This window comes from Gnatocerus cornutus, chromosome 2 (genome assembly GCF_029298725.1).
Source record: "Gnatocerus cornutus isolate USDA-ARS CGAHR chromosome 2, icGnaCorn1.1, whole genome shotgun sequence".
NCBI lineage: Eukaryota > Metazoa > Arthropoda > Insecta > Coleoptera > Tenebrionidae > Gnatocerus > Gnatocerus cornutus.
Window position 1 is genome coordinate 19,637,661 of NC_142234.1, and position 25,864 is coordinate 19,663,524.

Genomic DNA, 25,864 nt, shown 5'->3' on the forward strand with positions numbered 1-25,864 from the left:
GTCCGTTTTTCTTTGCTAGAATTTTTTGTGGTTAGGCACCTGTACCTGTCAGCTGTTAGGTGAAGGTGTGCATCCCCGCTGAGCTGTCATCTCCGTCTAGCAAAATCAGACTTCAGTTTACTTCCGAGTTGTGAATGTCATCCTGTCAGTGGTTGGTGTCTGTGCAAATCTGTGTTCTTTGATGTTGTGAAGTGTGCAATTCTCCTTCAATATGTGTTAACTTTCCCCAAAATGCCCCCCAACTGGTGAAATTCTCGTGATCTCTCACAAGTTATGGATAAGTAAAGTGCCCCCATATCGCCATGGGTTCCAGGATACGGTAAGTGGCGAATAACCACCGCCCCCAAGACATCAACCCCACGTGCCCTTTTCAGCGAGAACGTCAAACACTTTTTCGAATGCTTTTGCGAGGTGGTGCCCCCCACAGTAGATAAGGATGCTTGGATTATCCAACGATACCCCGACAAATACAAAGATGAGGAAGTTCTTAAATCTGTACCTAAATTTGCATATCCTTACAAATTCGAAAAGTTCGTATAAAAAGAAAAACATACCCTTTTTTGAATGGTAATTTTTAGTACGGTTATTCAGCACTACTCGTTTGTACTAACTGATCTGGAGTCGAAATGGACATTCGGATTTTGCAGGCACGACCCCCGATCAGAAACCGCAATTGTAGTCCTTAGTTATCTACCCTGGCACCAAGCATTTTATAAGTATGTACAAAGAACCGGTGGGATAATCAGGAAGTTGATGTAACACAGTACAGTTGTTGCATCGCTTTTGTCCTTTCCAATTTAATTTCCATTGAGCCCAGTTTTTATTTTGGTTAAATTGGCAACATCTGGCATTAGCATGTGGTTTTGTTAGCAATGAAACGTAATATTTAGAGAAGAAACAGAAAACAGGGAATTTACCCATTGATCGGAAGAGTTTCCAATAAAATCTTGTTTTCTGTTTTCCCTTCTAGTCATGGGGCTTAAAATACAACGATATCTTTACTTTGACGCATTTGTTACTACTCCGCCTCCGGTTGTAACCACAGTGTGAATAAAAGTTGCGTGATCAAGAGTCTGGAAGTCATATTTAGATAAGGACTGAATCAGCAAAGGTCACCAAATTTTTATCTGGAGTTGCCAAAATTTTATTATCTATTTACGAGTGTTTATACAGCTTGACTTGATATAAAGTTTAATTTTTTCACTAATTCCAATGAAATTTGCAGGAAAGTGAAAACAAACAAACAAACAGTGGATGTTATCTAACTGGTAAAATTAAATTTAATAAGTTCATTTCCGAACAGTTGGTTAAACAGCGCGGATTATTGTTACGCCACTGCCTCTATCATTATAAAAATAGTTTTAAAGTTTCATATCACAATTATCACCAGCTCAAATGGTAAAATTGTCCTTTCTTGTTTGTTGTAACTAAATTATTTACGTATAATAGATAACAATCTAAGCACACAATGTCTATTCATTCAAGAATTTACCAACTAGATTTTCCTAGATCAGATAAAATTATCCGACTCGATCAATTGCCTTACCTCTGTTTGCTTTCACTTTAATAATAACAACAAACAAACTTAGTTATAATCAATAAATAGTATATGAATTACCATTATCGGAATTTGCTTCGTAGGTGTTTTGCTCGCGATGGATAAAAAAAAAACGCTTAAAATAATAAATTGCGGTGGTTTTGCTAGGGGAGACAGGGGTAAAATGATCCTTCGAGGTAAAATGATTCCCTTTGATTCTCAAACTGCCCTTATTTCCATCTATCAATGAAATGATTAAATATGTTGCTAAACCTGCGGATATTGCAGACAAGCACCTGCATGCCAGGGGGTTAATACCACTCAAAAATGACATACACCCCCTGATTTCTATGTAATTTTGTCCAACTTCCCCTGATTTCCTTTTGATTTCATCTAACTTCCCCTGATTTCTTTGTGATTTCGTTGAACTTTCCCTAATTTTCTTTTATTTAAGTTTACTTTGTTTTATCTTAATGCTTAAATATATTCACTGTTTCCACTAACTTTTGCTTAACTTATAAAACTTTTTGAACATAACACATCCTTACGATGGAAAGAAATCATTTACCCCAACCGAGGGATCATTTTACCTCTAGTCCATGGGTAAAATGATCCTTCTAGCCTACTATAATAACACACAAGAAATCAGTTCATTTCATTGAAGTAATTCTGATGTGTTGGGAAATTACGTTTTCCGTTATCACCGTTCCTTTTTCGTTTTCACCGTCGTTTCACTTCCTTGAGCGAACGTACATAAATAACGATGTCCGTGAAAGTGTTCTTGCAAAAAAATTCGTGTGGGTTTTATCAAAAACTACTTATGAATGGATGATATTCGCGGAGAAAGTAACACTGATCTGTTAAAAAATGTTGTGAGTAAATGTTCAAACAAATTTAAAAAAAAGTGTGATTCTGACGTAAGAAGTACTGAAAGGAATGCTCTCTACAATTATTCATAATTATAGTAGTTTTGAGAGCAGACCACTTAGTGGCAGGTGTTCAGGGTGTTCTGCATGTGAAATGAAAATTTAGACTGTAGGTTTGCTGGAAAGATCGGAGGCGAATAAAATAATAAAACACCGTTTTTTCTTTATTAAACAACGCAGAAAGACGTCATTTCCCACGTGAAAATCGGGGAAAGTTGGCATTTTCAATATGCCATCGTAATTACATTTTTCAATTACAATACAGTGTGACTAATGATGGGATCTCTGGGAACAGCAATGCAATTGATAGCCCGACAATTTCATGTATGTTTAAATAATGAGCAGAACCGGGAACCCAATTTTTCTTCTCGGTGGTAAAATCAATAACAATACGAAGCCATGCACGCGTTCAGGATCGGTTTTACGAAATTTACCAAACCATAAAATTAATTATCCCGTTGTTATTGTTCGTATGTAGTCATTTCCTGATTTATGACAATACTAATAAATGACATAATATTTTATCAATAAAACTACAGTTCAGTAAGTCGTGAAGTGGCTATAAATATTTTACCTACATTTCTGTGAAGCTATGACTTCGAGATGTTTCCTTTCCAGGAGCTGATCAATATTTTAATTTCTATTAGGTGCTACTAAGATTGGTACAAACTCCCCAGTAACAATACAAGTTCAATCAAGCGTAGTATAATAGAGTTTCATGTCATGTCATGATTCATACTGACCAAAAAGGACAGAAAGTGAATATGAAAGTTCTGGATGTTTAAAGAGGCGAGCAGCACATTTTAAATTAGATCCAGGTTAAGCGAATAAAAAAAGCACGTACGTCGTAAATTTTTAACGACTGGATTCGTCGCGTAAATAGAAAGTGCTATAGAAAAAACAGTCGGACATTAGGAAAAATGAACTATTTTTATCTAAAAGTGGTTGTTAAATGTAAAAGCACCCGCTCCATTTTTAGTTTGCTTTACAAATAGATCTTTCTTGAAAAGTATTAACGGGATGAGTGATGAACCGATCATTGATCAAGGTTAGAATTGAAACAAGTACCGAGCTTGGGAAATTTTGCTTTGTTTCTTTTATATTGCACGTAGTAGAAATTTCCAGCGCAATTGTAATGATTTCTTCTACGAAATTGACCCTGCGGAGCATTAACACAACAGGAATTTAACATTGAAAAAAGAAGAAATACATAGGTAGTTAAAAAATAATCTACTTATGTGTTTTGAAGATCTGTTTGAGAAATTACAAGATGAAGATACGCACGACTTCATTTGTATTAAAACGTTGCATAGAGCTTCATTGAGAGAATTAAATGGATTAACTTCACAGTGATTACTCGATTCATTTCATCGTTTATTACATCTCCAAATTAAAACTCATTTGTGTTATTATGAGTACGTTTAGTTACAAACTATTTACGTTTTAACGATCTCATATTTTTTAATGACTCAAATGCCTCAGAATTGATAATTGGAACTCAAACATAGTATCATATGGTAATTTCAAAAAGTTTTTGGACCCTGTATGAATTTAAGCTCTCAGATCCTGTATTTCTGAAATGTGACATGTTTATCTTTATTCTTTAATATAGATTTCAAGATTTTTGCATTTTTAGGAATCAGTTTAGAACTTTTTGTAACCCAAACTGTAATAAACTCAACATGAAAAATGATTACTTAATACATTGAAAGTATTTATAGCGCATCAGTTATCTAATTATCATATGTTTTGTAGTTATCTAATATCATATTATAACCTTGCCATAAAAACAATCAAAATCGTTTTATTACCTTCCAGTAAAATTCGTAATTTTGGTAATTTTTGTGCTACAGCTATGAGAATTTGGGAAAGTTACTATTTTTGAGTCGTGTATTAACTTCACCAAATTGTAAAATTGTAAAGCGAAAGACACAAATTTTAGAAATTTTCATTTTTAAGACCAAGCAAAAATTGCCGACTTTCTCTAAAGAAAATTGTAATTTTGGTAATTTTAGTACTACTGCTACGAAATTTGGAGAAGTTAAAAGTCGTGTATTTACTCTACCAAATTGCAAAATTGTTGAGCGAAAGACACAAATTTTAGATTTTTTCGGAATCCAGTTGTATAACAGCGTGCCATAGGGAAATAGCTTTGGCAACCAAATTGAAGCGGTAGCAACCACTCCCACGATTATTTTTATAAAAAGAAATTAATTTGAAATCAATTTTCTCATTGGAAAACTAGAGGACTACAAAGCAGCAGGAGAAACTTGCGTTATGAATCAGAAAGACTACTCGCTCAATTATAGTCTATTTTGTATTCATCATTATTCATAATTTCAGTCGAAGCTAATAACTGGAAATAAATACTATTAAACACTGTTAAAAATCTATGTATCTATAAAAAATATTGTGTGTAACAATTCTATTATTTTGTCCTGTCGTTCATTCAGTAAAACAAGTGTATTTCCTCGGTTCTTTCAATTTTGTAGAAAGCGTGTTTTGCTGCGCGCCGTCTGTTGTGTACATACTCATTACACCTCAAGTGTCAAACGTTCCGCAAGCGCTCCGAAAACGGTACCACTAAAGAACTTAACATGTTATATTGTGTTCATATATAAATTAAACCACAAAGAGATGTCGAAGTAAATCCTATTGGATCCAACAACAAAGCCAAACAAACCTGTTGTATTCGGCACACTATCTAAACAACTTCTCCAGTTTCCCCATATTTACTCGGGTTGAAAAAGCTTGTTCAACAGACAACATTGTTACCATATAATTATAGTTGTTTACACATCCACGTTCGCTCCAGCATAATGAATTGTTTTAAATAACAAGTTGGAAAGGACTAAAGGTTCAATTGTATTAAGTCAGTCACTGCCTGATTATCTCCCTACAAAATCCATTAATCTGGAAACGAGTAATTATTTCCGCAGATTTCTAGATAACATAGCAGTATTAATGACCAGTCCACAATCGGAAGACTTGATAGAATTCTTATCAGCGGTTTACACCACGAAATTAGCGGATCCTAGTAAATTTTTCACAGTTCCTTTTAATAGAGGAGAAAGTGTAAGTTTGATTTATTGCGATTTCCTGGAGTTACGATTGTTCTTTTACAGACTTTTTCTGTTGAAGTTCCCAAACCGTTCCAGCTGCCGAGCATACCGGAAAATGTAAGTACATGAATAATTAAGGTGTTCTTTAAATGAGGATTAGATTTTAAAATTTGAAAAGGAAAATCGTGTTTCAAGCCAGTGCCAAACAGACGGGGGGATGTGGGAGATCTCCAATTACAGTTGAGATCAATATCATAATTTATTTCTGTGTTGATGTAGTTGTTATTTTTTATTTCTAATCAAAGAACTTAATTGAATTCTGTTTTTTGTTGTTTAACAAGTAAATAAACAACGTAATTGAGTTGTTCTGTCACTAAATAACTCACTACCTCCTTGTGATAAAATTTATGGTTGATTTTACGCAATATTATCATGAGTTGTTAACCTCGCTAGACTTTTCCACGTCACCTCCTTCAATTAGCCTTTTCCACACCCCCAATCTGATAAATAAAAAATAAACTAAAAACCCCCGTCTCGTGACCAAAGTTCGATATTTTGCCACCACATAATTGATTAAAGATGGCAGTTTGCGTGTCTGCTGAACAAACACGTTTCCATCTGAGAAACATTACTGTTTATTTCTTATTCTCCTCCATTTTTTCTGTCTGCAGAGAAACCTCACCGAGTATTACAATGCGGTCGATTCGCATAATATGATGATTATCTTTGCGTCGATGTTGTACGAGAGGAGGATCATCTTCACGTCGAAGAAACTGAAGAGACTGAGTGCGTGTGTTCAATCGGCGAATGACGTCATATATCCGATGATATGGCAGCACATCTTTATTCCGGTGCTACCGATGGCATTGATTGATTATTTGCTAGCACCGATGCCTTTTCTTATTGGGGTACCTGACGAAGTGATGAAGGTAAGTCACATATTAGCACCGAAACTTTAATTTCCCGGTTTAGTGCGGAGATTCAGGTGCTGGGTTTTCCCATCTGGCTGCTAAATGACTGTGTTATTGCTTTATCATAATGATGCTAGAAATATCGCATAAAAAAAATCATACCTTATAAAGATTTACGATAGCGAGGATATAAAAGATGTTATGAAAGCAGTAAAGGTCACATTGTGTGAAGAAAAGAGTGTCTTGTAATGAGATGTCCGACGGCAGTGTTAAAGAAGATTGACTATTGTTCAGTATAATTTAAAATGCTAATTGTTCCCATGTACTCATGCAAAGTTTTTAGTTATTTGTTATGCTGCTGTTAAATCGGATGTGTCGATCGATGTTAGTAATTCGTGGCTGTTAAGTAAATACTAAATAATTAATCAGTAATTACATAATAGGCTCGAGGTTATTTCGGGGCACGTCGAAAATGGTGGATGCGCCGGATTAATACAAACTTCTTAAATTGTCGTCAGATGTGAAAAGAACTGACTCGTTTAATTTGATTTGATTTCTTAGGTTTGTTGAGATTCTGGTTATAATTTTCTTATTTTCAGTTTTGGCTTCTTTTTTTCAATGAAATGCTGAATTCTTTCATTTCATATTATTTTTACCTTCGGCCTCTTTTTTAGGGTTTTTGTCCTAGTTAAAAGCTTAGAATTTGTTGGGGTTTTGAGTCGTGTATTAAGTCCACCAAATTGCAAAATTGTAGAGCTAAAGACTCAAATTTTAGAAGTTTTTATTTTTAAAACCAAGCAAAAATATTCCAATAAAATTCGTAATTCTGGTAATTTTAGTGCCACAGCTATGAAATTTGGGGAAGTTACTATTTTTGAGTTGTATATTAACTCCACTAAATTGCAAAATTGTAGAGCAAAAGACACAAATTTTAGAAATTTTCATTTTTAAGACCAAGCAAAAATTGACAACATCCTCAACGAAAATTCGTGATTTTGGTAATTTTAGTGCTACAGCTACGTAATTTGGGGAAGTCACTATTTTTGAGCTGAATAATAACTCTAGAAAATTACAAAATTGTAGAGCCAAAAACACAGAATTTAGAAATTTTATATAACAAAAAGTTCCCATATTTTTCACTTAAATTTGTAATTTTGATAATTTTGATACTACAGCTATGAAATTTACATGAGTTACTATTTTTGAATTGTGCATTAACTCTACCAAATTGCAAACTTGTAAGGCAAAAGACACAAATTTTAGAAATTTTTATTTTTAAGACCAAGCAAAAGTTGCCGAGATCCTCCAAAAAAATTCTAATTTTGATAATTTTAGTGCTACAGCTATGAAATTTGGAGAAGTGACAATTTTTGAGTTGTGTATTTACTCTACCAAATTGCAAAATTGTAAAGCAAAAGACACATATTTTATTTTTATTATATACATTTTCCTAAACACGATTGAGATATTTGTTATGCTGCTGTTAAATCGGATGTGTCGATTAAGTTATTAACTCCTGGCTGTAAAGTAAATACTAAATAATTAATCAGTAATTACATAATAGGCTTGAGGTTATTTCGGGGCACGTTAAAATGGTGGATGCGCCGGAATAATACAAACTTGTTAAATTGTTAAATTTGAAGAGAATTGAATCGTTTAATTTGATTTGATTTCTTTTGGTTTGTTAAGATTTTCGGTATAATTTTCTGGTACTACTAAACAGTTTTGGCTTCTTTTTTTCAATGAAATGCAAAATTTTTTCATTTCATATTATTTTTACCTGCGACCCTGTTTTCAGGGGTTTTTGTCCTAGTAAAAAGCTTAGAATTCGTTCATTGCGTTTTAAATTAGCAAAGATAAAATTTCGCTCTCTGACTACCAACCGAGTAACTGGTCCAAGCAACAATGTAAATGTAAATGAAGTTTAATAATTTTCGCGCAATACGTACAGAAATATGGAGATTATGTACTACATCGACAGCAACAAATTTCCATTATGTGCTCATCGCAACATAACTATCAACACCTCCGTGTTTAAACACTAAAACTAGTCTCCACCCACCGTCCATTGTGCATTGTAATCTTTTTGTACCATTCCGCACATTAACCGCACCTGTTTATATTAAAAGCCTGAGATGGAAGGGCACGATCTAAACGAACCCTTTTGATTGTTTAAAACCGCAAAGTTTTTCTCCTCGCAAAGTAGAGCGCAAATTAATTACGTAATTACGACATCTTAACGGTCACTGATTAGACAAAGAATTAATTAGCGGGCTTTTGGGAAAGGCAATAATAAAAATACGGTGAAAAAGCGGAAATGACCGGAACCGATGGAATTCCAATGAGACTGAATCATCAAATTCATTCTGGCTCATATAACCGGCATTGTTCCCTTGTTAACGCGATAAAAACGAGGGCAAAAACAGCAGTGGACTGAAATCGTTATTATTGATTAATTTATTGTTAGTATTAGGTAATAATAACATGAAGAAGTACAATGACCAGAAAGTATTAAATCTGACCGCAGCACCCATTTCACATAATGTCACGTAAATATTCGCAACACAGTATGTTTTATTTAACATATAATTCATGCAGATTTATTTCTCGTTTACAACGCTGACTCACTGACAGCATCCTACGATCACCTAAATATAACGCAAGCACTTTCTCTTAGTTCTGATATTATACGAACATCATTAACTATGGCAGGTACAATTAGGGGCGGTTATAACCAGACACACGAAACGCCCCCACTGATAAAATGCCAGGAAATTTAATAAAGCCGAGCCTGTTTAACAGGACTTTCTAGCGTTAGAAAACACCAGTATAATTAAAAACTGTTGGAGTTGTAACTAGAATTTTTTTTCCATCGGGACGGTCGATCCGTGGATATAAATTTTAATGTGTAAGGGAACCTTGAACGATAAATAAATACTCATGTAATTGCATGAGGAAGTGAATACGTTTGAACGAAAGGTTTGACTATTTCGGCTACCGGAACAAATTGGTCTGAAAAAAATTTATCGAAATGTTGTACGAGCGAAATTAGTTAATTACAGGCAAATTGTGTTTTGTTTGATGCAGCAACGTCATAAGCGCCGGAAACATGAAGCAATTTTTCCGCTTGGTGTTTTCGCCAACACATTTGTGGGAGTTTATAGAAACAATTAGTTAACAAGTTTCGTTTAATTAACTGAACCATCTTACAGTACAAATACCATAAGTTTGCCTGCGAAAATCTCAACTAGTTAAATTAAATTATGCCCGAAATTTTCGCGTCAAAATCAATCGCCCTCGAAGCTAATCCGAAGCCTCTCAAGGGGTGTAAGTGAAACTACTTAACCAAAAACAAACATCTCTGTCTAGTAAACTTCACAACAACCACAAATTACATAAGATAATTCATAATACATGAGTCAAACCATCCCGAATTTTCATGTTTTCATTATGTAAATTTTGCGTTATATATGTGGGCAATTTTCATAATGCTCGACTTAGAGACCGAGACGCTGAACACGACGATTTCTATCTCGGCAACAATGAGAAGCTCACGATTGCGATTTAACTTAATTTAAACACATCGTCTTGGAAGAGCTACCGAAACAGTTGCATCACAGTCGTTCGTCGGGATTTAATGGTATTTTTGTCCCTTGTTCCAGAAAGTGCAAAGGCACGAAATTGGCGAAGTGGTCATTTTGGATGCCGACGCAAACACAGTGAGCACGCCGTTCGACGATCTCAACAATCTACCGCAAGAAGTTGTAAGTGGATGAGTTGACTAGTGAAAGTAGTTTTTTTTTCATTCATGCATGTTTTTCGTTTGTTCGTAGTTGCATTCCATCCGGTTCTTGAGCACTGAGAACTGCTCCATTACTACATAACTGTCGCTAGTTATAATAGTTAAACCTGTCGGTTCGTAATTGAATTCAAGGTGCCGCGTTTTACAAGTTATTTCTTCTGTTATTCCCTCCTCGTTCATCGTAATTGGTTTCAATATTCCTTATTGTTATGATCTAGATCACGTCTCTGAAACGACAATTGAAAAATAAGACGTTGGGTGACGGTGTGTCGAGGGCTTTCCTGCGAGCTCTGGTCCAATTAATCGGCGGATATCGAGACGGATTGAAGATACAAGAAGCGCAAAAGATCACCTTTGACCAGGAAAAATTCATTGAAGGGCGACCGGTCTCTTTCCAGCCCTTCCTCAGGGAGATGCTCCATCTGCAGATCTTCCAACAGGTGAGTCTAATTCTAATTTAACTCACTCAATTAATGGAAACGAGTCGACGTCAATTGTGCACTTATAAAAGTTTGTTTGCCACTTATATTGATTATGCAGATTTTTATTTCTGGCCGGGGCAATGATTTGTAGTTTGGCAAATTTTCAATGTACATCGAAAATTCCATTGGAAAATACCTCTTGATTTCAACTTTACTTGCTTCGGAGTTAAACTCGAAAGCTGTTTTAGTTTTAGATTCATTGATGCATGTGACTTTAGAACGATAATGACTGCGACGGAATTAATTTTCTGGCAAGCGTATCGACAACAACTCGTGCGATCCACGAAAACAAAAATGAAAAGTCTTTGTTACTATTATTTATAGCTACCTTACGACTAAAGAGGTTTTTTTTCAATTTTTGAAGTCTAATATCTCTGAAACTATGTCATGTCTTCCGAATTTGAAATTATTCGAAAAAAATCAGGATTCTAAATATAATTCGGTCGAAATTTTGTTTATGCATGGAGTAAATAATTAAGTTATTATAGCTCATTTAACGCAGAATTTTGCGCAGATTAAAAATCTGGGATTTAAATTTACATCCGACAACAAATAACTGAGTTATAGCCGATCAAAGTTTCGGAAAGTTGATTTTCGTTTTTTCTCATTTTTCGTAATTTTTAAAGTTAAATATCTCGGAAACTATTTGAGATATTGAGATGCGGTTTGCGCCATTCTTTTTCTCGGCTCATTTTACGTCAGAAAATGTTCTCAAAAGCTTAAAATTCGATAGTCGATTTTTCGCGAAAAAAAAATCCGACTCAAACGATGAAAATTTTTCATTTTTTTTATTTTTGGCCATAGCTTGTAAACTATTTGTCCGATCGATCTCAAATTTGGCCAGTAGATATATTTAGAGCTCCTCTTTCGACTGATGTATAATTCAAAGCTATTAAACGTCGTTTTCATTTTGAAAACATTGATTCAAAATCACCCTAAAATGACGTTTTCAAAACAGTTTTTGGCCAATGCCTCGTTTATTTATTAAGCAAACTCAACAAATTTTACGCTCATTTTACGCAGAATTTTACGCTGAATCCAAAAACATGAGAATTTTTGAATTTTCGTCAACAAATAACTGAGTTATGGCTGTTTGAATTTTTGGGTAGTCGCCAGAGGACCAAATTTTTGAAGGTTCAAAACAATTCGTGGTCGATATCTCGGAAACTATTTCAGATATTGAGATGCGGTTTGCGCCATCGTTTTTCTCGCGATTTTTTACATAAGAAATAGTTCTTTGATTTTTCTAAAGGCGAAATTTGCAAATTTTCGCAAAAATTCATGACTGAAACTATGCCAAACTTCTGATATCGATATCTCGCTTATTTTTTAGAGTAAACTTAAGTTATTATACACCAGTGTACACAGAATTTTGCGCAGATTCCAAATCTGGGATTTAATTTTACATCCGACAACAAATAACTTAGTTATGGCCGATCAAAGTTTCGGAAAGTTGATTTTCGTTTTTTCTCATTTTTCGTAATTTTTAAAGTTAAATATCTTGGAAACTATTTGAGATATTGAGATGCGGTTTGCGCCATTCTTTTTCTCGGCTCATTTTACGTTAGAAAATGTTCTCAAAAGCTTAAAATTCGATAGTCGATTTTTCGCGAAAAAAAATTCCAACTCAAACGATGAAAATTTTTCATTTTTTTTTATTTTTGGCCATAGCTTGTAAACTATTTGTCCGATCGATCTCAAATTTGGCCAGTAGATAGATTTCGAGCTCCTCTTTTGATTGATGTATAATTCAAAGCAATTAAACGTCGTTTTCATTTTGAAAACATTGATTGAAAATCTCCCTAATATGACGTTTTCAAAACAGTTTTTGGCCAATGCCTGGTTTATTTATTAAGCAAACTTAACAAATTTAGGTCTCATTTTACGCAGAATGTCACGCTGAATCCAAAAACATGAGAATTTTTTAATTTTTGTCAACAAATAACTAAGTTATGGCCATTTGAATTTTTGGGTTGTCGCCAGACGGCTAAATTTTTGAAGGTTCAAAACAATTCGTGCTCGATATCTCGGAAACTATTTAAGATATTGAGATGCGGTTTGCGCCATCGTTTTTCTCGCGATTTTTTACATAAGAAATAGTTCTTTGATTTTTCTAAAGTCGAAATTTGCAAATTTTCGCAAAAATTCATGACTAAAACTATGCCAAACTTCTGATATCGATTTCTCGCTTATTTTTTAGAGTAAACTTAAGTTATTATACACCAGTGTACACAGAATTTTGCGCAGATTCCAAATCTGGGATTTAATTTTACATCCGACAACAAATAACTGAGTTATGGCCGATCAAAGTTTCGGAAAGTTGATTTTCGTTTTTTCTCATTTTTCGTAATTTTTAAAGTTAAATATCTCGGAAACTATTTGAGATATTGAGATGCGGTTTGCGCCATTCTTTTTCTCGGCTCATTTTACGTTATAAAATGTTCTCAAAAGCTTAAAATTCGATAGTCGATTTTTCGCGAAAAAAAAATCCGACTCAAACGATGAAAATTTTTCATTTTTTTTATTTTTGGCCATAGCTTGTAAACTATTTGTCCGATCGATCTCAAATTTGGCCAGTAGATATATTTAGAGCTCCTCTTTCGACTGATGTATAATTCAATGCTATTAAACGTCGTTTTCATTTTGAAAGCATTGATTCAAAATCACCCTAAAATGACGTTTTCAAAACAGTTTTTGGCCAATGCCTCGTTTATTTATTAAGCAAACTCAACAAATTTTACGCTCATTTTACGCAGAATTTTACGCTGAATCCAAAAACAGGAGAATTTTTGAATTTTCGTCAACAAATAACTGAGTTATGGCTGTTTGAATTTTTGGGTAGTCGCCAGAGGACCAAATTTTTGAAGGTTCAAAAGAATTCGTGGTCGATATCTCGGAAACTATTTCACATATTGAGATGCGGTTTGCGCCATCGTTTTTCTCGCGATTTTTTACATAAGAAATAGTTCTTTGATTTTTCTAAAGGCGAAATTTGTAAATTTTTGCAAAAATTCATGACTGAAACTATGCCAAACTTCTGACATCGATATCTCGCTTATTTTTTAGAGTAAACTTAAGTTATTATACACCAGTGTACACAGAATTTTGCGCAGATTCCAAATCTGGGATTTAATTTTACATCCGACAACAAATAACTGAGTTATGGCCGATCAAAGTTTCGGAAAGTTGATTTTCGTTTTTTCTCATTTTTCGTAATTTTTAAAGTTAAATATCTCGGAAACTATTTGAGATATTGAGATGCGGTTTGCGCCATTCTTTTTCTCGGCTCATTTTACGTTAGAAAATGTTCTCAAAAGCTTAAAATTCGATAGTCGATTTTTCGCGAAAAAAAAATCCGACTCAAACGATGAAAATTTTTCATTTTTTTTATTTTTGGCCATAGCTTGTAAACTATTTGTCCGATCGATCTCAAATTTGGCCAGTAGATATATTTAGAGCTCCTCTTTCGACTGATGTATATATAATTCAAAGCTATTAAACGTCGTTTTCATTTTGAAAACATTGATTCAAAATCACCCTAAAATGACGTTTTCAAAACAGTTTTTGGCCAATGCCTCGTTTATTTATTAAGCAAACTCAACAAATTTTACGCAGAATTTTACGCTGAATCCAAAAACATGAGAATTTTTGAATTTTCGTCAACAAATAACGAGTTATGGCTGTTTGAATTTTTGGGTAGTCGCCAGAGGACCAAATTTTTGAAGGTTCAAAACAATTCGTGGTCGATATCTCGGAAACTATTTCAGATATTGAGATGCGGTTTGCGCCATCGTTTTTCTCGCGATTTTTTACATAAGAAATCGTTTTTAGATTTTCCAATAGTCGAAATTTGCAAATTTTCGCGAAAATTCATGACTGATACTATGCCAAACTTCTGATATCGATATCTCGCTTATTTTTTAGAGTAAATTTGCGTTATTATACATCATTTTTCGCAGATTCCAAAACTGGGCGATATTTTCACGTACGTCAATAAATAATTAAATTAGAAACGTTTAAAGTTGCGGATAGTAATTTGATCGCCAAAAATATTTATAAACTCTGTTCTTTCTTTGTAGTTCTTTTTTTCCATGTTCGTGTTACATTATTACTTGTTTTACTATGTCATATAACAAATGAAAACAAAATCGTCTTTTTTGGTAAAACAAACAGTGGCAACTAAAAAATCTCCCAAACATTTTTTGGCTTCAACCATTTCTTCTTGCCCTTATGAGACCCTTTTTTAGTTCATTGAGGAAAGGCTAGCCATGTTGAACAACGGCCTCGGCTTCTCCGACGAATTCGAAATGGAAACCTTCCGATACTCAGTCCAATCCGGCTCGAAATTGAAACAGCAATACAAAGAATGGACATCGACAATGAAGAAGGAAGGTACAGCGTTCTTCAAAAGCGTCAAAGAAAAGGTAAGCTCTCGTTCTTCCCGAAAAAATCAAACCATGTTAATGTTGTTTTCTGTCCTCGTGTTGCAGGCCAATCCGGCTGTTAAATCCGCCGTCAAGACGGTGAGTTCTGCTTTTGTGTATTACCATTGTCACGTACAGCCTAATTGCATGAGCGTGAAGCTTCATATTTGAACTTTGTTTTGGCACAACCAAAAGGTCAATCAGGGTGTTTCGCGTGCACAATAAAACGCCATGTTATGAATAAATGATAAAAGGGGTGAAGGGGACGTGAGAGAGCACGACCTTATTAAAAACATCCGTTTCGAATGTGAGGCGAAGATGTGTCGTAGCGTTGGATAAGCATTAATTTGATAGTATTTCCGGTTCTCGTTTTCTCTAACAGCGTTTAATAGCACGACAATTTGATTTATGAAGTTGAATTTTTTCAGAACCGAACATTGCAAATATTCGTAGACATTATTTGTGGAGGATCAATATTTACGTGCCACAAATGTTACCCACTTTCATCTTTTTACTTCTCGAGTGGCGATAAATTTTTTAATTTGCCGCTATCAGAGGCTATAAAATTGATTTCTGCCGGTTCTGGGACCCTCAACGCTTTCGTCAAAATGAAAAATGTTTGTCGTTTATTTTGGATTGTCATTTCCTGTCGCTTCAAGGTTTAAATTAGTGACTATATCATTGTGAAGATCACGATTTACGACGGCTGAAGGGCTCCATAAAAAGTTAGTTTATCTGGAAGGATTCGTCGTTAATATTCGTTACCGCTATGAAAATCTTTAGAGATGTAGCAATGCTTTCTTTTAAAACACCAAAGGGCTAAATCAGGGATTAACCTTAAATTAAACTCGGGAAAAGATACCCGCATAATGAAGTTTGAAATTCGACTTGTAACGATGTTCGTGGGGATTTTTTGTGTTTTGTTTGCAGCGGCTTATGTAAAATTGGTTTTTCTGTACCGCTATTAGCGAAGAATTCCCGGGATTTGGACGGTCGCGCTTTTTTGTGTCACATAATGGAAAGGTTTTGTGACAATTTATAAATGCAGCGATTCCGCAAACTAATGCGAGCGTTTGGAATACTCTCATGTATTATTTAGTGGAAATTGCGGGCTATTTATTTCATGAGTCATCTAAGAATTTTACTACGAAATTAAAAATTTATTGTTATTTCACAGGTGAAAGATGGGGGTAAGGGTATGAAAAGTGCCTACCGAGGCCTCCGCTCTCGTCTCAAAGAAAACCAAGGACCCCAGCAGCTCCAAAACGGCCTGGATAGTCCTAATGACAAGCCTCGATCAGCCCCCAACTCTCCAACCGGCAAACGACGGACATTTGGCGGCATCATTGCGCCCACTACCAACCACCGGAAAGACGGCACAGCATTATCGTTCAAAAGTTCAGGTTTCGAAAGGTCAGTAGCCGCTCCCGGAAAATTGCATTTGTCATTACAGTACCGGAGTCGAAGTATCCGACGAAAATCGTAAAAGCTGCCGTTGTTGTTGGTTTTGTTGTTGGACGTAATGGGGGAGGAAGGATAATGTTTAGATTCCTGGTGGTCCGAAAGTCTGAAATTTACATGAGGGTTGTGCAGGGGTAGGCGAGATGCTTAAAGTTAGTCGTATTTAATGGTTAATATTTGATTCGTCGCAATGTTTGAATTCTTGGATATATCCAACAGTACCCAAATTTATTGCTTCTGAGAACTCTTTAAGAAATGATTGTACTTCAATTTTTCTCTAGTCATTGCTCAAACTTCATTCCAGGTCGTACAGCCCCCTGAGCCCCACATCCCAGCCGATGTCCCCCGACGAGCTAGATCAATCTCGTAGCGGCAGCCCAAATTTGGAATTTCCTAGGATAGACTTGATGAACGAAATGAAGGATTTATTGCAGCTACGGCTGGACACCCCTCCAGTCGACAGATCCGTGAGTATATTTTATCCGCTTGCGGTCGTAGGTTTTGCTACATTCATGTCTGTATACACAGTTCCAGAATTTATTATCGCTCTTGTAGTGCGCCCTCCACTTATTTATCATCCACTCGGCTTATCGTCCCGTCCACTTTCCTGTCGTTACTTCACGAGTGAAAATTGAAATGTTCTGACATTTTTTGTCGCGTGGTTTATCACTGTTGTTCTTCGGAGTTCGAGAACTTTCCATTTTCGTTCGGTCCGGAAAATGACATAAGTTTGTGCAGTGGAACTCGTTAATTAAATTTTGTCTTTTTTCAGAAGGTACGAAAAAATTAAAGTAATAAAAAACGCTAAATATTAGTATTAGAATGCCTGATTTTATCTTATTTGTGCATTACTGATAGGGATTGTTAATTTATTTCATAGAAAAACAAACATTATTTGCCTTTCCCATGAAATGACTAAACGTAAACGTAAAAAGTTTACTTTATTTTACTTCTCTCAGTAAGTAAATACAGTCGAACTTCCATAACTCGAAGTCTGAAGGGAAACCACAATTGGTTCGAGTTAAAGAAAAACTAAACAAAAAATGAAAATTTTTATTATAATGTTTGTTCTTACAATTTTTTTCATAAAATTGTTTTCTCAAATTATAAATGTACTCAGTAGCACAGTCTTTCATTGTAAAAAAAAAGTTTCAATATTTCAAACGCATTTTTCACTTATAAATGTGAATCTTCAACATCTACAACGTTTCGAGTTGCAATTTTTATAATTTTCTGAAATTTTTGTTAAAGATCCGATTTTGATCCGAATTTTTGGGATTTTCTTCTTCTTGCACTTAGAAATTTGTTTTATGATTCAATTCTTCTAGTAGGATATCACTTACCAAAACCAGATTTTGGAAATATAATTCAGAATAGTTTTTTCGGTGACATTGGAGATCTGGTTACAAGTTTCGTAGCTATCTAACACGTTTGATATAGAGTTTACACATCATATGTTGGCAAAATTTAATTCGATTTATTGATATTTTCGAGTTATAGAGAAAATCACATGTAAATTTTAAGGAAAACGCAAGGTAATCAAATAAATTTCGAGTTGTAGAAAAATTCGAGTTTTGGAAGTTTGACTGTAAATAAATTTGTAATAATTGTGACAATGGAAGACGCGAAATTTAAAATTGATATTTTTCAAACAAAAATAATTATTGACAACCGATTGTTTATCCGACCATTATATTCCTCCGAGACAAAAGTAATTTCGTCCTGTCTGCACCATTTAAATGAATTTGTTCTCTAATCTTGCCGCACCTGTATAATCATATTAACTACACGATTATGGGTTTAATTAAATTAAGAAGTCTAGCCAAAAGGTCAATTAATATGAAAAGAGGGCGATAATACTTAAATTAAATTAGCGCGCAAAATTACGACCCTTAGAAAGTGAACAATAGCCCCTCATTAGCTGCATTTAGATTTATAATTAGCTGATCTGAGATTCGGTAGATTCTTCACCTTTGGCACTCGTTATCCTGTCCGTTTTCCCTCCTAGCGCACACTCACTTTTCGCTTATTTTTGTGTGTTAACCGCCTCCATGTGTACGCTTGCAGTTAAAACCAGTCCGTAGTTTGGAGAACTTCAAACAGCACTCGTCGCCGACGTCCAACAGCCCAGATCGGTGGGTGTTCCCATCACGCACCGGTGCCCCCATGGCATCACCTCCCAAACGATTCTTCCTCCACAACAATCCTTCTTTGTCACAAGAAACCCAAAACCTTCTCCAATCCCCTGATGACGTTTTTACGTCTCCTCCTGTCCCACCAAGAGTTCCTCCAACTTCGTCATTAGCACGTGACCAATCGAAAGACTTGTTTGGTACCGCTCCATTCGTGGTCAGTGGCGGTCATAGTGAAAATGGTGATCCTTTGTTCCTTGTAGCTAACCAACATTCCATTGATATTGTGAAATTGTCGCCACCGACTTGTTCGCCTAGGCGGAAGGTAATTGAGTTTATGGTAGTTTTGATGGTGTCTAGTGTATGCTTTGATTGTGGGAAAGAGGTGGAAGAAAATTCAAGACAATCCTCAAGCAAAGTCACATTTGCGTGGAGATTGTCGAAAACCAAACAGTCTCACTGACGTGTTGCTTTTAGCCTGAAGACATGGAGGATTTGATCCGCCTGGACTCTGCGTCAGACATCGACGATTTTGACCCTCTCAAGTCGAATTCGTACAGCTCCAGCGCGCCAGCGCCACTCAGTCTCTCCAATCCTTTGTACACTTATGAGAACCATAAAACCAAACACAATGGGTCGGTGCCTAACAGGAACGACCAGGATCTTCTCCAAGAATACGGGCTAGATTTCAACAGTTTTCCAAGTGTGCAAAACCAACAAATCTTCGGTTCTTTCGCTAGCACAAGTGCAAGTAAAGTCAATTCTCAAAGTCAGTGGACTAAATTCGATTGAAAAGTCAAGTGATATTAAAAGTTTTATACAGTTTGTATGTGTGCAAGATTGTTTTTATTTACAAATTTTATTTATACATTTATGTACATTTGGGCGAGACTATTGAAAGTTACGTAATTTAAATTATACTTTTTTTTATCGTGTACATTTCCTGATGATATTGTAAATTAGGTAATAAGAAACGTAAACATACCTAAAGATGAAGACTACGCCGTTGCAAAGGGAATTATAGAATTAGCTGTGATACTCATCAAGTTATTTTTTTAATTTAAAGCGTTTATTTTGTTCATAGTTGCGCACGACGATTGCAGATATCAATTATTATTTATCGTGAGGCTAGACCAACAAAAACACGAAAAAACAAGTGAAAATTTTATTATGTCATACTGAACTTAAAATAGGCTAAGCTATAATACTGTGATTGTAACTGTATATTCACCTGATAAAAATGTAAATGCCTGTTTACGTCTTTAAACTTACAACCACCGCTTATATTACATAATAGAATTCAAAATGGATTTTTCACCAGAATTTTAAGTTAAGCACCTTCGTGAATCACCAGGTGATAAACAAACAAACGAAATAAATAATTACTCAATAAATAAGAGGTATTGAACATAGTTCAGTTAAGCAAATTTGGTTTGAAACACAACCGTATAAAATATCAAAAGCTAAACTAAAATATCCAAACCTATCTACGGCTATTCTAACAGTTTTAGAGCTTCAATCGCCGCCTGCAGCCGCTCCAACTCTACAGTAGTCTGAGACAATTTCTCACTATTGGACTGTTGAACTTCCGGTGGCACTTTGGTGGTATAATCAGCGACACTCATTGCTTGGTTTAGTTTGGTTTTCGTCCCTTGCAAAAACTCGAGCTTCTTCTGGAGCTTGGCGATTTCTTTCGTCGGTTCAATCAAACCTTTCAGTAAAAGATTGACTTGGCATTTGTCGGAAACGGTGATAATAGCACAACCATCAGGCGCTGGTTCGTTGACGCCGATTTTTGAGCAATACGCCAGAGTTTTCAAGGATTCTACGAATTTTGTTACCACGGTTTGGGTGGTGGAGTCGCTACACTGCAGATAGGCTAAAAACGCGAAATTTTAGTCAGTTTTTAAAACGTTCTTTTTTTACCTTCAGTTTTCGTTTTGTTGGGAAGATTGTAGTCGCTTCTAGCTGATCGGATGGCCTTTGCTATTTTCTGGATGAAATCAACCTCGTGTTCAATACCTTCGTTTTTCCAAGCGCACTGATCGGGTTCGGGATATGGAGCTACAGATATACTAGGAATGGTCTCTTTCGCTTTTTGGGGTCTGGGTAACCTCTGGTAGAGTTCCTCAGTGATGAAGGGCATAAATGGGGAAAGAAGGCGCAAACCAACTTCCAGGGCTCGGTACAAAGTCGCTTGGGCAGTTTTCTTCGTGGCATCGTCTCCACTTGCGAATATTGGCTTCAAATATTCCTGGAAACCAACAAAATCGTTAACACTCTTCTAGTTCTGGGAGAAGAAAACTAACCAAGTAGACGTCACACAATTCGTACAACCACAAGTTGTAGATTGCGGTGGTGGCGGTGGGGAAATCATAAGTGGAGAATCCTTGATTCGAGTCTACTACAGCAGAAGCTATTCTGCTCAACATCCACAGATCCATTGACTTCTCGTTTCCTATCAACTCTCCATTCCCGGGGGCGTCAAAGTCATCGCTGAAATAGCTAAAAGCGAATCTGGTGGCGTTCCAGATCTTGTTACAGAAAAATCGGTATCCCTGCACTCTCAAGATATCCAAGTTTATGTCGCGCCCTGAACACATCGCGCACAGAGCGAATCTCAAAGCATCAGTCCCGCATTCTGGAATTCCCTCGGGATAATCCCGTTTTTGTCCCGCTTTCGCCTTCTCAATTTCACTGGGCTCCAAATTACTCTCGTAGAGTTGTTCGTGCAGGCTTTCTAGAGTTATTCCTTGAATCACATCCATGGGATCAATCACATTCCCGAGAGACTTGCTCATTTTCCGTCCATGAGCGTCTCTGACAATCGGATGGAGGTAGACTTCCTTGAACGGGAGTTTTCCCAGGAGTTTTTGTCCGAAGAACACCATTCTTGCGACCCAGAAGAAGATGATATCGTGACCAGTTTCAAGCAAGGAAGTTGGGTAAAATATTTGAAGATCTTCAGTGTTGTCCGGCCAGCCGAAAATAGAGAACGGGAAGAGTCCGGAGGAGAACCACGTGTCCAACACGTCTTCATCTTGGCGCAGAATAACGTCATCAGGAGTGGTGTTGTACTTCTTCGCCGCTTTCTCGCGAGCTTCTTCCTCGGAGCGCCCGGAAATCCAATGGGCGTTTACTTCAGTCTGAAAGATTTCCTCAGAATGATGGCGCGAATTGAAAATGACTTACTCCAGGAGCCGGTTTTCCGGTGCATCTGCTCTTCAGCCGAACGTAGTACGCTGGGATTCTGTGGCCCCACCACAACTGTCTTGAGATGCACCAGTCCCTAATCCCATTCATCCAATAGTGCCAAGTTTTGATATGCGTCTCCGGAATTATCTTCAATTCACCGGAATCAACAGCTTTCACTGCTTTCGCGGCCATTTCGTCACACTTCACGTACCATTGCGGCTTCAACATTGGTTCGATAATATCTTTGCTGCGACTGCACACCGGTACCACCATGGGGTTGTTCTTGGTTTCCACGTACAGCCCTAACTGTTTGAGTTCTTCGATGATAGCCTTCCTGGCCTCGAAGCGTTTCATCCCCTACACAAAAATAATGTCAAGGGTGGATAACACTGTGTAACAAAATTTTACAAACGTAATATTTATCTGATTTTTTTGTTATTATAGTTTCAAATTTGCTTCCGTTTAAATCATATAAATGTCATTTGGGTGAATTGTCCTCAAGAAAAATGATAAAGTCTTTGTTTCTCGCTTTGGAAAATTAACAATTATATTCATAAAATAAAACAAAAGGGTTAAAAAACAATAAATTATGAAAATAAAGTGCAGTTTTACGTTAGAAATGCAAAATACATTTTTTGTTTTTTTCCTTCCTTTTTGTTAGCAACTGGAAAATAACAGCAACATAAAATAGCAATTAGTGAAATGATCTTGAAGTTCTCCAGATACTGGGATTTGTAAATGTCATTAACTGCAAAGACTCGCGGATACCATGCTTTTAGACTCGATTTTAATGCCGAAATAGACTGATATTGGGGTTAAATCTTTGCACTTTATTCGGGTACACCTGTATAGTGTAATCAAACGAAAGTCCAAACGTACCGTGAATTTCCCGTAATCCCCGCAAATGTGCCCAGTCTCATCAAAGATGGTAATAAACGGCAGATTCTTCCTTTTTCCCACCTCGTAATCATTGGGATCGTGCGCTGGGGTGATCTTCACAGCCCCCGTTCCAAATTCCCTCTCAACGAACTCATCGGCTACGATTGGTAACTTCCGGTCGCAAAACGGATGGATCACGTGTTTCCCGTGAAGATGCTTATAGCGATCATCTTCAGGATGCACAGCTACTGCAGTATCACCCAACATGGTTTCAACACGAGTCGTAGCCACAATTATCTTTTCGTCGGAGTTTTGAACTTGGTAAGCAAAAGACACCAAAACGCCAAACTCCACCTTCTCAGTGTACCCAGGCACTGCCAACAGCGTGCGCCCTGAAACATCAATTTTGTCCACTTCAATGTCAGAAATCGCGGATTTAAGAGTGCACGACCAGTTCACCAGTCTGTTGGCTCGGTAAATAAGACCTTCTTCGTGCAGTCGAACGAAAGCCTCCGTTACCGCTCGTGAAAGACGCGGGTTCATGGTGAACTGAGCTCGGTCCCAGTCGAAGGAAGAGCCGAGTTTCTTGAGCTGGTGGTAAATTCGATCGCCTTTTCTGAAAAGTAAGAGAAGAATGAATGAATTTATGGAGACGGGGGAGTATTACTCGTTTTTCCATTCCCAGACTTTGTTTACGAACGCCTCGCGACCGATGTCGTGGCGAGTTTTTTGTTCTTCGCGCCAGATTCTTTTTTCTACCACTACCTGGGTGGCGATGCCTGCATGGTCGCATCCTGGATTCCACAAAGTCGTCTCTCCACGCATGCGGTGCCTAGAATTTCAGTTTGTTAATTACAGTGGAAGATTGATGGTGATCTAGTTTTGAGCTTTCACTTTCGCGTTTTGTTATGCGCATGTCTTAATTTTCAATTTAAGTGGCTTAAGACTTCTAAAATTTTATAACTGCAGTAAAGCATTTTTATAAGATCTGTCTTATCACTTATTAGATAACAATTATGTGGGATTAAGTTGTAGTCACATAAAATGTTCTTCAGAAATAGGGATGAATTTGAATCCTTTGAAGAGGTTTCTTACCATCTAACAATGGAATCTTGAATGGCGTTGGTCAAGGCATGTCCCAAATGAAGAGAGCCAGTCACATTAGGTGGTGGAATTACAATAATAAATTTCCCTTTGGGATTTGGTTCAGAAATTGACTTCCTCTACAACAAATAAATAAGTCTTTTGTGCGACTTCAAGACAAAATTACCCCAAATTCTGGTTTAAAGAACCCTTGTTTTTCCCACCACGCATACCATGCGGCTTCCACAAATTTTGGACTATAGGCATCAGGTAAAGGATTGACAACATCTTTCTTCTCACCTTCTGGAGTGGACACAGTGTAGATTGCCGCCTCTTTCACTTCCTTCTTCTTATCTTTCTTCTGCAACGAAATCAGAGTTCATGAAAAGAATCCACATATGGTGCAATGTTAACATGCTTACCTCAGTCTCTTTTTTGGGGGCGACATTCTGCTGCTTTTCCAATTTCTGCTTAAGCTTGTCAAGTTTGGCTTGCTTCTTGGCTTCTTTTTCTAATTGTTTGGCGGTTTTTGGGGGGCCTTCCGTCCCGTTTTGTAACACTGATTCTGTTGCATCAGCCATCACTTTATTCATTGAAGCACGTTGCGGCAAACTTAGATAAATGTCAGTGGAGCGCTTAGATCACAGGCTTAGATGAGACTATAGATAACTCTTTGTACAGTTAATTTTTGTCTCCCACCACATAAGGTAGTGACATCTATAAGAATGTCACATAAGCTGGGCGTAATATTTCGGACCCAAACAGCCATAAAGTAAAAGCTGATTTCATAAAGCATTAGAAAATAGTGAATTACTGGTTGCATATAAAAAAAAATGTAACAAGGAGAAAACCTCCGTAATCTTGAGTTCGCTGAATGCATTTTTAGCTAGGGGTAGATTATGAAAAGAATAATATATTTGACACTATAAAACTTTTAGTGTCAAAAGTGTTCAAATATTTACATTCACAAAACGGACTTGTAAATCAGGCAACCAACAATAAACTTGTCTATCATACAAGTTACAGTCAAATTTCGCTTCGTCGCCTCACATTGACTCGTTTACAAGTTGGAATTTTATCGATAGCTACTGTTTCGCACATTTGTTTGAATTTCCGCGCAATAATAATAATAACAACAATGTGGCAGTCTTAATCCACCGACGAATTAGCGCAAAGGGCAGTTTTTACCGAAGTTTCGTAATGGCTTTATTCCTTCAATTAATTAGTTGAACGCTGCGACTTGAAGGAGACGAATGTGTTTGTGCATGTGAAGTGATATAGTGCCGATTTAGATTTATTGAAAGGTAGGTGCTAAATGGGTTTATTTGGGAACAGTGCAGTGCAGAAACATTTTAAGAGACTTTTCATTCATGAGTTCTAAAACTCTACTCTTGTTTAGAGTAAGATGTACTTAAGTGAAATTCAATGCACAGCTTAAGTTGATTTAGCTTCACGCATTAGCATCTCTAGTTGATGGATACAGTAGTTTACATGAATCGAGCTTATTTCCGTTTAAGTTTCTTGGCTTCGGGTTTTTGAAATATTCAGTGAAATCCAGTGTTTTTTCGCGATATATTTTAATTATTATTTAATAATAAAAGTAATGTTTGAGTAATATTATGAATGTATTGTTTCTGAGTTAATACATTTTGCATAATTTTGTTTCATTTCTCTTGCGTTCAAATTACAGTTGAACCTCGATGCATTGTCGGTTTTTTTGAAAAAAGAATTACACAGAATATTTTAACTAGAAATTCTTAATAAATAATTTAAAACTTTCCAATAAAAGATAATCTAACAGGAAATTAACAAGATTGTCTCAAAACAAAGTAGAAAACTTATTTTATCTCCAAATGTCCAAAAATTATGATGTTTGTTTTACTGGAAAATTGATTGACGACAAACTTGTCTAAAGGCAAACAATTTTTATTATAGTCTTGTTCGAGATGCATATTTTATTAAGTAATTAC

At 36.2% G+C, this 25,864-nt stretch overlaps 2 protein-coding genes across 3 annotated transcripts; one reads left to right on the forward strand and one right to left on the reverse strand.

Annotated features, from left to right (window-relative positions):
- Positions 1 to 29: 29 nt before the first annotated feature.
- On the forward strand, positions 30 to 19,990 carry LOC148179844 (DENN domain-containing protein 1A-like). 2 transcript variants are annotated; one of them, XM_088030832.1, is made up of 14 exons: positions 35 to 319; positions 375 to 530; positions 579 to 716; positions 5,403 to 5,538; positions 5,589 to 5,642; positions 6,197 to 6,454; positions 10,099 to 10,200; positions 10,457 to 10,678; positions 14,968 to 15,144; positions 15,211 to 15,243; positions 16,322 to 16,557; positions 16,910 to 17,072; positions 18,673 to 19,062; positions 19,215 to 19,990. In XM_088030832.1, exons 1-14 carry the CDS (start codon positions 303 to 305, stop codon positions 19,527 to 19,529), a joined length of 2,397 nt encoding a protein of 798 aa, XP_087886958.1. In that variant the 5' UTR covers positions 35 to 302; the 3' UTR covers positions 19,530 to 19,990. The 2 variants fall into 2 exon arrangements, with proteins under 2 accessions (XP_087886959.1, XP_087886958.1); XM_088030833.1 differs by lacking the exon at positions 18,673 to 19,062 and having other exon boundaries at positions 30 to 319.
- ValRS (Valyl-tRNA synthetase) lies at positions 19,889 to 24,555 on the reverse strand. The gene is made up of 9 exons (XM_088030831.1): positions 24,317 to 24,555; positions 24,082 to 24,255; positions 23,907 to 24,034; positions 23,479 to 23,643; positions 22,812 to 23,427; positions 21,930 to 22,289; positions 21,047 to 21,883; positions 20,664 to 20,991; positions 19,889 to 20,616 (listed from the first exon to the last, which is right to left on the reverse strand). The coding sequence occupies exons 1-9, from the start codon at positions 24,485 to 24,487 to the stop codon at positions 20,231 to 20,233; spliced, it is 3,165 nt and encodes a 1,054-aa protein (XP_087886957.1). The 5' UTR covers positions 24,488 to 24,555; the 3' UTR covers positions 19,889 to 20,230.
- Positions 24,556 to 25,864: the final 1,309 nt, after the last annotated feature.

Excerpts from the sequence above, each read along its gene's own strand:
- ValRS (XM_088030831.1), bottom strand. The coding sequence starts at position 24,487 with ATGAATAAAGTGATGGCTGATGCAACAGAATCAGTGTTACAAAACGGG. Across the intron at positions 24,256-24,316 it reads CCCCCAAAAAAGAGACTGAG|AAGAAAGATAAGAAGAAGGA; the intron begins GTAAGCATGTTA and ends ATTTCGTTGCAG. Across the intron at positions 21,884-21,929 it reads CCGGAAAACCGGCTCCTGGA|ACTGAAGTAAACGCCCATTG; the intron begins GTAAGTCATTTT and ends GAAATCTTTCAG.
- LOC148179844 (XM_088030832.1), top strand. Across the intron at positions 717-5,402 it reads TGGCACCAAGCATTTTATAA|ATTTCTAGATAACATAGCAG; the intron begins GTATGTACAAAG and ends TTATTTCCGCAG. Across the intron at positions 15,244-16,321 it reads TTAAATCCGCCGTCAAGACG|GTGAAAGATGGGGGTAAGGG; the intron begins GTGAGTTCTGCT and ends GTTATTTCACAG.